At 33.0% G+C, this 15785-nt stretch overlaps 1 protein-coding gene across 1 annotated transcript in view; it reads right to left on the reverse strand.

The window, feature by feature from the left end:
* Positions 1–13025: 13025 nt before the first annotated feature.
* The window catches only part of LOC115452152, a 46092-nt gene continuing 43332 nt past the window's right edge, over positions 13026–15785 (reverse strand). The window contains exon 6 of the mRNA XM_030180612.2: positions 13026–15717. Within this exon, the coding sequence (XP_030036472.2) occupies positions 13897–15717 (1821 nt within the window). The 3' untranslated portion in view covers positions 13026–13896. The remainder of the gene's footprint in view (positions 15718–15785) is intronic.

Below are 15785 nucleotides of genomic sequence, written 5' to 3' on the forward strand. Positions count from 1 at the left end.
TATTTTCCAACGGATACTACAACTCTCGTTTCGAAACAGTGACTCATATTTATATATAAACCAAGTACTGTATATTGTGATAACTTTATCTACAAATATTAATTCAAAGAAATCTTGTTAGCACCACCGGTATCCGAGCTAATGGTAATATAACAGTATTCCAGCAATATTGGAAATTTAACGAATCAATCAATTTAGGAACAAATTGTCAAACTTTAACTTTGTATTGATTTTAATTGTATGAAGAGTTAGTGAAATTATTTTATTCGGTAGGATAATATTTTCTCGGCTTTGTAAATAGTGCGTTTTATTCAATTTATATAAAATATAGTAAAAAACATTTTATATTTTGATCGCTAATTATGGCGAGATTAATATTTTCCCGGGACATCATCATTATCATTTCAGCCGGGAATCGTCCACTGCTGGACGTAGGCCTTCCCCATTGAACGCCATAGGGACCGGTTATGGGCCGTCCTCATCCTTCATCAGACTCCGGCGACCCTCACCAGGTCATCGGTTCATCTCGTAGGGGGCCTGCCTACGCTGCGTCTTCCGTTTCGTGGTCGCCACTCCAGAATTTGTAAGCATGACATATATAGTAATAATATTCTTTGACACTCAGAAGTAAAGTAGCTTCCTGCTAGTGAAAGAATGTCCAAAATCCATTCAGTAGTTCCAGAGATCCGCCTCTACAAACCTACAAACAAACCTACTCACAAATTTTCTGTATATTAGTATAGATTATATACCCATAGTCTAATGACTACCTAGTCAGACTTAAGTTTATGTTAATGTTGTTGATAAAATTAGATACAAGTCCGAGAAGATCGTCGTTTATCTTAAAGCAAAGTTGGTAATTTCATGCATCAGTTAATCGTTTGGCTGGTTAGCCTGTGTCTAGATAGTCCGGTTTCGGAGCGACCGCTTATCATGTTAAACAGGAATAATTACATTCCCGACGCTGCTGAACTATGTGAATTTACCGATTTCATACTTTGCTGCTACATTTTATGAGTAACTGCTGCAGTAACTGCAACATACGTGTCTGCATGCATGATGCATATTGCTTGAGTTAACCTAAGGTTAATATAAGGTATTTTTATGTTAATTTTAAGGGTAATAAACATCAAATAAAGAGAAATACATAATATTTGAATAAAAGTTGAATCTTTAATTTCGGCATATGTCCTTACGTGGTGTAAGTCTGTAGGATGAGGTCGATTTTCAGTATTAATAAATAATATTATGTTATTTAAAATGAATGAATCGGAATTTCGGCTATGGCGGCCAATCTCAATGGAGATCAGGCAGGTACGCAGGGAATATTATAATGCATAAGTATGTACGCAATACACTCTCCGTTCCCCCACCCTCAGTCCGTGAGACGGCAATTCGACATGGCCGAAGAGAGATCAGGCGCAGAAAGTAATTACTGAATTACTCTCCCTGTAATGAATTACGTACTTTCGGATATGAGAAATAATTGTTATCTCCGTGAAATTAAAGATCTTGACCTTGTGTATCCCCTTCTATAGACGCGTATAGCGATGACTAATTACAGGCAAAATTCTTTTTTCTACCGAGCACCAAGCCCCGTTAATAAGTTTATCAGGAAACAACACGCAGATGTCTTCTATAATCTTCTATAAGTATGAAACAACGATTACTCTATTTTTTTTTTATTTTGATTCCTAAATGACTGGTTTTGGGTACTCGTTAACTCTTTTGCAATATTGTATTAACTTAAAGGTGAAAACTTGATGGCTTTGGTATACATTTATAATACTTTAGACTGTATATATTAGACTGTAAATTTTCCAAGTATTAATAAATAAATATGTTAGACGTTTTCTCACTATTACACTAACTCGATGCAACATAAACCTGCAACCATGTTTCAACTAGTTTTTCCTAAGGGTCTCATTATGCACAAACGGTTCGTGAATTTATGTACAACTTTTCAGACAGACTTGGTTTAGCTCATTAAACCATCTTTAGATGCAGGACTTGTGTACCAAGTCTCTGAGGTATTATGGATTTATTAGACCGCGTAAATGTTATGTTAATAAGTATTATTTTTATAATTTCTGTATGGCAAAGAGCATCATATACTATTGAGAAAAAAAGCCATTGACTAGGATATTCTTTTATATTGTATATTAGCTTATAAATTAGGTGTGAGGATAAATCAATAAATATACGTTGTACATAAATATTAGATACTTGTTAGTATAATGTAGGTATTTGCAAAAGAGTACTAAAACATTCCTATAAATACGTTAACCACCACTGCGGCCGTCAAGTCGTCAAGAGTTCCAGTGCAAAGTATAAGTTATAGTAGGTACAACAGTAATAAAGAATGCAAGATGTCTCGCAGTATTTTATTGACTTGAGATTTTATAGGTGTTCATTTCGTTTATTCCCTTTCTGTAGTACAGTGATGATTAACATTAATATACTCTACAAGGCCATAATTCCCCAAGGTAAAAGTAACGACATTTGTAGACAATTTTAAAAGGAATTTGATCTAGTTATATTTATGTTAAAACTGACCGTGCCCGAACCCCCGACTTGGGGAACCAGCCAGAAGGACATGAAAGGTGGTTGGCAGTAATTGGATGATACGAACCGAAAATCCGATTCAATGGCCCGACCAACGAACAGCCTTTGCCCTGCACTGAAATGGGTAATTCGCACAATAAATATATACCAAAATTACAGAATGTAAATTTACGAGTTCAAAAAAACTAGATCAGGGATGGCGAATCAGTGGCACGCATGCACGTGACAAAATAATTCGGGCACGTTAGTAATATGCTAAACATTGTATATCTTTGGCTTCACCTCGATTTACATCAGGTGCCGGGAAATCACTTTGCCCGAGACCCAAAAAAAACTATAGTTGGCATTCGGATGGATAACACCGATGGATGGCACGTTACAGGTCATATTTTTTAATAAATTATGACACGTTAATCATTAGCTAAAGGTTCGTCATCCCTGAACTAAATGGTAGATTTTGATTGCAAAAATGTATGTAAATGTATTACAAATAAATGAGACAAGTAGGCAGTTCGATAATAAGCTCCCAGAACTACCCTAAAACAATTAGTAGTTTTAGATAGTCCACTCTCAGCAGAATAACTTAATATTATTAACAAATAGTACGCCCTTTCTGGTTATGAACCATATTAATAAATTGATGTGGGCTCATCATAATATCAAATAATATAATGCGTGCGTTTGGTCCATCACGCTCCATCGAACAAAATGTAATTGGAAATTTTCAGGTGTTCTGAAATTAGCAAGTTAATATGATTTTGCAGTTACACGGAGCAGTTCATTTGCGTAACAGCTTGTAAAATCGTGGTCACATTTGTACTAAAAGGTAATAACATTTGCATACTATTAAACGAATGCAAATACGTTACGTGTGGCTTAATTTTACGTGCTCTCGATAATGTTTGGAGCATTCGTGACTTTGTAATTAAAATGTTGGCATTGTGGACGTAAGTCTACAAAGCTTAAGTGTTTGGATTTTTCTTCTGCAAAAGCAACACGTTTTGTCTAGTTACACGTTTTGTGTAGGTACACGTTATATCTGTAGAATATATCTGTTAATGGATTATAAGCTAATAATTTTATGCCGCGAAACGATAATATTGATACCAAAACTTTGACTCCTTCAAGAAAACTATGTGCTTCGAATATACTTGAAATGACGTAAAAATATTGTTGTTCCATAAAACACCTAATCCATCTATAAATTAGATAGCATTAACGAATATTAATCTTGATTTAATGAAATGTGATTTACTTGAACTTAAGTTTCCCAGGAACCAAATAGTCTATTAATTCTTATTTTCTCTCTTTGGAAACTTTAGTCTCATTTACTGAATCCAAACCTGTCGGCTGTAATTAAGTTACAGATAAAACTGCTCCCTACCCAAAATTAAGTCTGAGCAACTTAATTTGAAAATCCATTCCTCTTTAGAATTTAAAAACTAGAGAAAATAAATTGAAAGCATCATACTTAGGACCTGTAATCACTCTACAAGTATGTAAGTTTCAAGATATGCAAACATAAAATGCATATTGCTTGTAGAAGTAGAGTGCAATGACCTGAAGAACTGTAAGAATTCCAGGGAACAATGACATGTGCTTTCGTCTTGGTCTTCAACAATTCAGATAAATTAGGGTTTATTAAGACATACATTGTAGTTACATTAACTATGAATATTAAATTAAACAGTGAGTTGTGTGAACGTTAAAGGAAAAATCAATATAATTGTGTAAATTTGCATGCCGGAAAGTCCTTAATAAGCATTTCGAAAACTTTGAAATCTTAACGAAAATCCAACTCCATATGATTTATACAGTGATAGGGAATTTAATAATACTTTCCAAGGTTCATTTCATTATTTATAATTCTACATATAACTGTATCAATCTATTCACTGTGTTGTAATGTAGTATTATTATAGAGCAATTAATGTTTTAGTCTGTTCAGTTTTATGAAGAAATAAATAAGTTTGAGTTTATCATTCTATGCTAGTTTTAATATGTTGCAAATATTTGATTATTGTGTTTTAAGATCTAACAGAACCTAAAATCCAGTATTTAAAGTTGTGCATCTAAGATCTAAATTCCATGTCAGGTTAAAAGACATCAAAGTTACATTTTTGCCAAATAATACACTACTAAAATAACCTTTCAAGCGAGTATTCTCGAAAGGGAGATTTATTATTTCTGCCGATATACCTAATTCGATATTTTAACATCAGAATTTCTATATATTTTCAAGGTAACAATTCAATCAATATTAAATCTTAAACGTTTTATCATCTTATGAAGTTTAGAAGTAAATCCTCTTCTGCTGACGGAATATTGATTCAGTAATGGGTTGTTATTATTCATGAATCGTTCCAAATGCCAACAAAGTTCATGGAATCGTAAATAATTATCTAAATCTTACAGTTCGTGGACCAACCTCGCCTGTATACCTGTGTCCTTGCAACGGACAAAGGTCCTGGTGAGGGTTTTATGAAGGTTGATTTTAATCTTTAATTACGTCGATGAATTTAATTTTGTTGAATTTTATTCGTAAAGAAATTTAATGAAATATAGCATTATGTAGTACTTTTTTAATATCTTTCTTTAGTATCAAAGTTGGAAGTACGATTTTGCAATCATATGAAGTGGCAATCGGAAATATTTTATAACGAAAACGAAGTTGTTAAACAAATAATGGATTTTTATTAACACCTATTAGTACTTATTTTATTTAAAGCCTTAATCGAATCAGGGCACATTATATTTCGTACAATATCCATAATAATTTACTATTTAAATCCCCATTATCACATTCCGACCCGCAAATGTTTATGATAACTATATCGGGGTATATTTTGGAAATGATCCAATATTACATTTTTATTTTTGGTCATTAGTCCGAAATATGTAGCATCATTAATAACTAGGTTTAGTTATCGGCGCCGACGGCAAAACGGAATAAAAAGAATAAAAACAGGTTATGTTTTAGTAATTTCAAAGCATTTGTGAAAATAAAAATAGTTTATGAATTATTCATTTCAATGCATTTGTAAAGCATAACTTTAAACCGAAGCAAGGCGTTATGTTATAAACTAAACGAGCTGATTTGAAAATTTGAATCCTAGAAACCGTTTGAGGTGGATGCCCTCCACCAGACGATCCGCAGACACTATAGACAATACGTATGAGAATATTCGATAGAATATTACCGTTTTGTTATTGTCCTAGATTATAAATCTTCGTTGCTCGTACGTATCATCTGAAGTCATAATATATGAACAAAATAAGTCTAAATATAATGTATCTATAAAACAGTATAAACTGATTCTTAATATGACGATGAATGTTCGTAGTTGGATATCTATTCTATTTAGAGCTCTTTCATAACAAGTAGAAATATACATTCACAAAATACTTTATGAGAATCATCTCATAAGGTCCTTACTAAATATTCATGTTCATTTTTATCAAAAAATGAACATGAATATTTAGTAAGGACCAATTACAAAAGATGTAAATTGTAATGTAATACGAAGCATTTGCGTAAATTCATAACTCAGGCGGCGAGATGTAAATATTATTTACATTCATGCAAAGAAAACTGAGGACACGAGTCTGCGAAGCGGAAATAATATCATTACTTCTTTTTATTTGGAATATCAATAATGGTTTTTGTGCTTTCCATTTTGTATATTACAATGTAAATATGTAATGTAAGTACAGGATTGTTGATTTTAGATAAGGATATTAAGTAAACAATTTAGATGAAAAATCAACGATTTTAAATGAAGTAGTATTTTTTACTGTCATTTCAGACCGCTACACTTATATGCAAATAGTTCCAATTTATGGACTAATTTGCCATTCGTTTCTTCAAAGCAAAAAATATATTCCCGATCGCGCCTTTGCGGGACTGAAAAATAAAATATTTTCCTCCGTATACGAGCATCTTTTCAATAGTTCCGTTAAATGCATTTAGACGCCATTTCCTCCCAACGATTGACATCCGCTTTGCAGATATTTCCCAAATGCTTATTTGCGGAAATATCGTGATGCTTATTGATGGAATGGTTTCAATCTGTATACTTATTGGTTTATATTGAACTTTATCTCACTGACTCCAACACTATATACACTATATCTTTAGTTTTTTTATTATCTTTTTGTATACTTTATGATTTGTATGCTTATTAACCTTCGTGCTGTAATTAGAGAGGGAACGATCATTTACCGATCAACTTAACTGATCGACATTTGCAATAATTATGCAAATTAGTATAATTATCAATCGAGAAATAGCCCATTATTTTCATATCATCACTTCAGAACTATCAACATTTACTATAACTTTTGGCTTGTTATTAGCTCATGAAATCTCTCTAATGATATTTTTGCAATAGAAGTTTCAGAGCTCGCGTCTAATTAAATCTCTGTTTGAGTATTTTTTGTTTTTAATTTTCATTCCAAGATTTATTAGAATTCCAGCATTGGAATGCAGGATAACTTAAAGAAAAGAGAATGTAGCTTATTTTAATTAAGAACGAACACTGGCAATATAATCTATTCCAACGTGATTTTTATTTTATCACGGGATACTAAGGCATTTAATAGTTTTAATCCATCAATAAACTAAATGTGCTATGTCTACTACAACTGAATTTTTGTATTTGTTTGTTCCGTTCTTTAACTCATTATTCCTATTATTGAAAAATACAGACTATTAAAATATATAAACATTAAATTTTGTCAAAAAAGTCTTTTAAATACATTTTTGCGTACTATATAACTACAACAGCCAGTTCCTAAAGCTGCGTTTGAGTTAGTTGCTTCCATTTTATAGCGAGCAGAGCGCCTTAAGCACTCGTCCATCTGTGCGGCATTCAAAAGCGTCTAAGGAATTTTTTGCTTCGTACAGACAGACAACAGTCCCACATTATCGCTTTGGTACATTATCTTTTTGTATACGTTATGATTTGTATGCTTACTAACCTCCATGCTATAATTAGACAGAGAGAACCATCATTTACCGATCAACTTAACAGGTCGACAGTTGCAATAATTATGCAAATACGTATAATTATTGTAATAATCGAGAAGTAACCCAATATTTAAATAACATCACTTCTATCAGATGCAATCAAAATAACTTATCTTAGTGGATTGAAGAACATCTCTTAAGTAATACAAGAGCCTTCAGAATTTTTCTAGAGATTAATTTCACTACTATGCGACGGGCTTTATTACTTCATATTAGTCTGTGATGCACAACAAATAGAGATTAATTTGTCATGTAAACCTACTAAGCAACCACTTTACTACATCAAATATAGACTTAGGCTTCTTTAAGATTACACTATGTCTTTGATACTTGATGTCTTTATAAAGGAAAAAGTCTCGCAGTATCTAGATAGACCTGTAATACCGTCTTGGGATCCTCAATCTTATTCGAGGCACTCAGCCGTTGTCTAACCCTGTCGGTATCGATGTCGATATACGGCGAGGCACGAACGAAGCGCCAACCCAATTATTGGCCCACTTACTCTGCATTCCACAACTCGATAAATTCTCGAGTGTGGCTCACTGCGGCATTCGTGTTCAATCTGATTCTACCTCTCTATTTCGAATATTAACGGATGTCTCTAATAAACTTTATTTGTTTATTATAATAGCTGATGATTGCAGCGTTACCGTGTGATAGAAATGAATAATAAAAGTAGATTGTATTATTTCGGAATATAGGTACCTCAACTTATTACAAAGTACAAAATTTAATTGTAATTTTTTTGACGATATTTTTACTATCCCACTGAAGCGAAGGGTTCGTATAACTCGATTCCCGCCGGCTTCCCTTTATATAGAATTTATTTAGAATCGTTTTTGTACCTATGTGTTGTGTCGGGTTCCCCGCCGCCACTGCTATCCAATCCAATCAAACAAAATATCTAAACATATTCACAAATTTTCGAAAATTTATAATAGTAAGATTCGCAATAGTATCGCATTTACATGAGCACTACAACAATACGACAACAATTTGATTACCATTTATAAATGGTCGCATATTTGATAGCGTCGTTGCACTATTAGATCGTCTTATGATTATTGGGCATTTATTTGGAAGACATAAAATAGTTGCTAAACGTAATTCGTTCAACAATCGTATGTTTAAATTTTGGAAGGTTACAAGATTATTGTAATAAGAAATTAAGATTTAATTGTCTAAATTATTAGGATGTTAAAATATTCGGCATGTAGTTATAATATTTATAAACAAAACAAACTAAAATTCAACAAAACAGTCTGTTTAAAATATGAGAGAGTTTTTGTGTATTCACTATATTAATGCTGGCAGTCCATCTGTTTTCATTAAAACATTTTATTAAAGCTTTTAGAATTCCACTTCGTTTGTAAAACTTGGATTAATAATACGTAGTACAAAACCCGACTGCAGAGTGAGATTCCGAGAACTTTATTCATAGAATTTTGATATAGAACACAGACAACTTTGCAGCGGGGTGAAATTCCCGGAAATTAAATTAAATTTGAATTCTGCGATGTTATCCTTTGATCGGACTGTTTGCCTTAACAATTCGTCTCTGGTATTTAGATATTTGAGTTTGGATTATTCCGGTAACAAGGTTGCCTGTAGGTAATCCCGAGAGGTAACGCAAAGTGATTTGTGCTTAACACGACCGGGCTTGGCAAAGGTAGGCCGGCATCAGGTAATCGCAGCAATTTACATAATGCGCGCTCCGAACGCGGCTTCCAGCCGTGACTCTATCAACCTGGAATATCATCACACTATATTGTAATCACAATTTGTACAGATTCGTACGGTTACTGCAAATTGCGATATAACTGTTATTTGTTCCGTGTCGATGTTGAGATGCAAATGGTGTTCGTTGCGTTATCAACCAACGCTCAGTGAAGTAACATTTTACGATCTCGCCCCAATGAGAATTGTATACGCTATTCCATTAAATATAATAATTATAAGTTTAGTGTCAGACATAATGTTTTTTATGCATAAAGTTATGATTCTCTTTCAAGAGAATTTTGACAACTTTGCCCTTGTTGCTTCTGGCATAAGAAACATAATTCTGTAGATACATAAAAGCTATCTCTTTTAATAGATCGGTCAACATAACTGGTTTTCTACCCGAATTACAGGCCTTCGTATAGTAGGTACTAAAAAATATATTTAGAATATTACAGCAGTCATGGAATTTCATTATAAATATTTTTTAGATACTTTGTGTTGTACAGAGCTTTCAAAATAAAAATAAATCCTGCAACGCTGCTTTGAGACATACTTTATGAATTAAGAGCCTTGTAAAATATAATTTCAAATGGTCAACCAGAACCAGATTTATATACAAAGAGAAAACTTAGATGTGGGTAACGTATTATGCGTAACAACATTGTCCTTTGAACAGAACATGAGAACAATAGACATGTCTCTTTTTACAAAATCTTTAAACCAAGATTTATGTTATCGTAGCTGCTTTTAATAATTTATTTTTCAACAATTTTTTCATGATTAATCCCCTAATATTTACTTAGATCATTAGAAACAATTATATAAACATAATCTTGGAACAATATTTCTTGTATCGTGAATACAAAGAAAAATCGACTGTAAAAACATTGCAAAAGTTGAGGAAGCACCAAATGTCAATAAACACTTAATCTCCATTAAGAAAATCGAGTTACACACCAATGGTTCCACGAGCAATAAGTCTGAATAATGGATGAGACGGGCCCGAGACGTGTGCGCTCATCTCCAATATTTTGGAAGTCAACCGAGTGTCCACTGCCAACAAAATAAATATGGGAATGCTCGGAAAAATTGCTTCTGTAAAATATCGTGCATATTTTTGGATAACTCGTTTTGGTTGTAATATTTTTCGATATTAGAGCTGTGGGATTTGAAGTTATTATATAGAAGCAATATTTTGTAAATGATAATAATAAAGTACCTATCGTTAGTACCTAAGAAAAGGTTAACAAAAAATCCACACCTGGAAGAAAGATACGTAAATAAATTAAAAAAAACATAGAAAGCTGATTTAGAAGAAATACTTTTTTCATATCATAGGGGTGGCAAGCATGTAATTGTATCTTCTTATGCTACGTACTCAGTCCGACCCATAAATCCACAATTTTCTAGATACTATGCCTGCGGTAGGTACCGTGTTTCAAGAAAATCAGGTTAATAAGTAACGAAAGTTCGAAGACAAGTCTAAAGCGATCTTACCAGCCATCAGAGTGGTTGCTATTTCGTTTCGGTTTTATGTTAGATAGTGGTTACTACGATAAAACGTACTCTAGATAAAACCGGATAGCTTTGTCTTTGAGATTGTGTTGGTCAGTAACAACCTGGCGACCAGGGCCTGAGGTAAGGACAATAGTGAATAATATTACTATGACAGAATACAACCATTAGTTATACGGGGAAGAGGTCGGTTATTCTCTTTGAGGCAGCACTCTATTTTTATAGAGCGCTGGCCGCTTTGAAAACATAATTAAGTAATCAAAATAATTTTTCAAAGTGAATCCTTTAGCGAATCGAAAATTGTTATTGTTTTAAGCATTATTTTAACATTCATATTTTTATTCATTATATTTTGTGCAATTGTGTACAACGTTTTGTTTAATGTAGGGAATATATCCTCACAATTATGATAATTATTTAATTATCAGAATACAAACGATATAGAAACCATGTTAGAAATTACTGTGTTAAATTTACTAGAAAATGTGTCAGAAAGAGACAGGCCCTTATACGTTTTTAGTTTGAGTTGTTGATCAATGAAAATATTCGTAGATCAGAATGAAATCTTGAGACATCCGTTATATAGGATATGATCACCTAAATGATTTGTGTTATAACAAATCATCACCTTTATCATACGGTAAAACGTAGTATTTGTTACATTACTAATCTAAAAGTCAATCCCGAAATGTCAGATTACTATCAACTCCCAAATAAATACTGGCGTTGACACAAAGCCGAGCAATATCCGTACTCATTTGCCGCCCTTCAGTTTGGTTGGCGGGCATGGAATTTTATCCGGGACCATCCGCGCCATTAACCTTATGGGTTTTCCATGTAAAAGCACATTTAATCAGGTTCACACATATCCCCTTTTACGAGTATTGATATATATGGTTGTCAATAATTATTTAGCTTTCATTGTTGCCTCGTAGCTTTTTTATATTTAGCATATTAAGGCATGTTAATGAAATAGTTTCTTTATTTGAGTAATTATAATTGCATTGAATTATGGATAATAAAATGTTATTTTTTATGGCGACAAATGATTCCCTTTATCAACTCTAGAAACTATTACATATTTTGGAAGTTTGAAAGATTTAAAAATCAGTTCCTAACCTGTTACACGCTTGGTGTTATTTTTAAATTAACAGTATAATCATTAAAGTTACAAAGTAGTCTGCATCATGTTATGTTTCGAAATAAAAAAAACTTTTTAGTCGTAACAACCAACAGTTTATTTTGCTGGAGCTCTAAGAAAGTGCAAATTTCACGAAAGTTGATATAAGTAATGATAAGCGGTGTTGCGGCGAAAATTGAGTTGGGGTTAGCACCGTGCGAGCAAGTTGAGTGAGGTGGCTAGGAAGTGCTTCACAAATATTGGCTGCGGTTGAGTGTCTTCAAACTTACGAATTTTCCTTCGCCTTAAAAGCAGGGCTGTAGCAAGCGGGGACTAAGGGGCCCATGCTCCAACGCTTGGAACCACACGCTAGTTCAAAGTCCAGTTCAAATTAGATTTAATTGAGACACAATGACTCCTAAATCAAAAGGGTGGTTACAGGGTTTTTTGTGTAACTTCTGCCCAGAGACGTAGCCCTGCTACATCGATTCATTACTTTCATATGAATGGCAAAGAAAATAACAACTTTTATTTGACTAGCCCTTAGCCACATGGTTTTCCGAACTTAACGTGGTCTTTTAACTCTCTGGACGATTCGGAACTTACAAACTTGGAACTCAAAGGTCAGCGTATATAATAAATAAATTATTAGCTACACTCACTCTAGGATTGGGTTGAATATTTATGCTCTATGGGTTGGATAACGCAAATCGGTATATATATATATATATATATATATATATATATATATATATATATATATATATATATACACACAAATAGGATTTCTATGATAAAGTATGAATAAATATAATTTGCATTATATTCTTGTTATAGAACACCACCTTCCGACTGACAATGTTGAATAATAGCAATAATTTGGCATTTTTGATTTAGATACATGTGAAAATAATGTATTTTTCGGTAGCACTAATAAAACCTTTTGGTTTTGTTATAAATAAAAAACAGTAAAATGATTTTTATTATTATTATTTTTTAAAAATCTTACATAAGTATGCTAAGATAACTAGATATCTACATAAGTATATTATGTATTCACTATAATGTTAATAATTCTGGCAAAAAATTTAACTTAAATACGTCTTCAATTTTTCATCTATAGTTGATTAGCTGTCGTAGATTTAGTACTAGAACTTAACATATAAATAAAAGATATATGATATTATATTGTGACAATTTTGTTGTGCATAACGAACTTATAATTCAAATGTAATATACCATAAAATACATTAGACTAAATGTTATTTCTTATCCTAAAATGATATGGTTTGATAATTTCGTTAAACGCACACACTTGTATATTATATTCTCAATCAGTTTTAATGTGTTTTGATTTAAACGAAAACTGTTTTCCTGGATTTCATTAACGAAGAAATAATATTTTTAAGGGATATCAAACCAAAACCCGTACAATTTTGGCCGAATACAATAGTGTCTTGGCGAATTACCAAAGATTTAAGTTATTTCAGGTGGCACACTATGTACTCATAGGAATAAACTTAAAATAAATTTATTCTAAGTATTGTGAAATATATTATATATTAATAATTATTTTCCGGTAAAATGTTTTGGCGAATGTGACTAAACAATCTAGATTTCATGGTAGCTTACCACTAAGGATATAGCTATGCTATTAGAAATACGTGAATTGACTAGGTCACCACTATTCTATGATACGTGAAGCTCAATAAAAATGAAGCATAAAAATTGCGTTGATAAAATTATTGTTCATGAAGCAGCTGTCTAAAATTCCTAACACGTATGCTAACAATGATAACGTAATTATTAAATGTCAACTAAGTGCACCGTGCCATCACATAGTAATGTGATCGTGTTCACTAGAACTAATAGAAGTTGTAGATATTCTTCAGTCGTCACTAAAATTCATAATGTGGCAGTCGAATCAATACGCTCATTGTTATATTTAGCCTAATATACGAAACGGGTTAAATTTATTCCGATTGGGTGTCTGCGGTCTTCTCGACCTAGTTGGTCGGGCAATGGGTTCATTAGCTCCGGATAGTAGAGGTGATTGAAAGTCGTCTATACCGTCGGTATCTGTTGTGTTGTTCTTGAAATCGTGGTCGTCCGCGACATTAATTTCATACACCGCATCTTTGGTTGAATATATAACATCCGGTATAATACCATCATGAGAGACATTAGCTATTTCATTTACATTGTATACTGCTGTAGTAGAAATAAGTGGAGGAATAGTGGGAGATGTTAATTCACTCTGGTTAGATGTGGATTGTTTCAGCTCGGGAACAACATGATAGCTGCTATAGTTTGCATTTACTGTGGTACTTGACAAGTCCGTAGATTGCGCTGTATCGAAAATATCTTTGTGCAATTCAGAGTCTACAATAGTTGATATTTTTTGTAGTGGTTTGTCTATTTCATCGCCTGTATTATTGACTTTAAGTGTACTACGGTCTACAGCGGTGACCATATTATTGGTATCATTATGGAATATCGGAACCATGGTTGCGATTTCAAACACCGTTGGCGTAACTGTAGATTTTTCGTCTGTAATTATGGTTATTTTTACTGTTTCATGATTCAATGTTATATTTTGGATATCTGTCGTATTCACCGGCAAAGATTCTGTCACAGCAGATTGTGTTGGATTTGGTTTTTCTGATGTTGTACTGTCCTTATCATTGCTGTATATTAATGTGTTGTTCCGAAAGTTTTCTAGTTTAGGAACGTCTCCAGTAAAGTTCGCATAAAATGTTTTTTCATCTTCTTTTTCTTCATCATCCTTAATTATTACAGTAAGATCGATGGAAGGTCTTTCATCGGCTTGCTTCTCTTTATCTTCTTGCAGAGTACTAACAATGGTAGTGGATGTTTCGTGTGCTTTGATTGTACTTTGAGTTTGGGTGGATGTTTCAGTAATTTTATGACTTGTTGCCAATTTCAAATCCATAGCTTTAAGTGACTTTGTTTTTAGTTCATTATATTTATCGTGATATTTTTTAGGTACTGTATGTTTATTTATGTCCTTCTTTTCATTATCTTTAAATATAGCTGAAGCTGTAGACGTTGTAAGCAATTCAAGAGAAAATTCTCGGTTGAGACCATTTGTAGTTAACTTTAAGAAATCAGCGTTTTCTAAACCTGATTCTTTCTGGCTACTATGTTTTATAAACTGTTGCTCAGCAAGTTGTTGAGCATGTTTTTCTGCAAGCGATAACACAGTCATGTCGTCACTTATTTTTGCTTTTGCCATTACGAGGGGCGGTACGAAATGGTCCGTAGGCTGCGTAAATATATTGTCTAAGTTCCCAAGTCGTGCAATCTCTTCATGTAACATTTTATGTTGCATGTGTTTTTCGTCTTCTAGTTTGTCCAACTCACTGCTACTAAGCATATTGTCTTCACTGGCTATTTTGGGAATATAATTACTTTGTGAATTATTTGGGTTTATATTTAGATTAATATTTTTCTCTAAAATAACCCTATTAAATTTGTTACGGTCTGCTAATTTCATTGGTAAGTTATAGAATGTCGCAATTTCTGGTGATGTAGAAGTTTTTGTCATCACGTTTGGTTGATTGATATCATCTTCGTGTTCAGTTGTGATGGTCTCTTCAGTACTACCTTCTTTATTGGAATCTTCGTCGGTAAATATAGCATCTGTGGTCACAGGCCAGTTGGTACTAGTGGACAACAAGTTCGGAGTCGTAGAAGAGTCTTCATCTTGGGAACATGATAAATCACGTAGCAGTTCTTCGCGTTTCTGAAAATAAAACTTCAAATTAGAAACCGTATTTGGCTCATAGTTTGGAAGATTAAATAATTACATAC

The sequence above is a fragment of the Manduca sexta genome, chromosome 23 (assembly GCF_014839805.1).
Source record: "Manduca sexta isolate Smith_Timp_Sample1 chromosome 23, JHU_Msex_v1.0, whole genome shotgun sequence".
Taxonomy (NCBI): Eukaryota; Metazoa; Arthropoda; class Insecta; order Lepidoptera; family Sphingidae; genus Manduca; species Manduca sexta.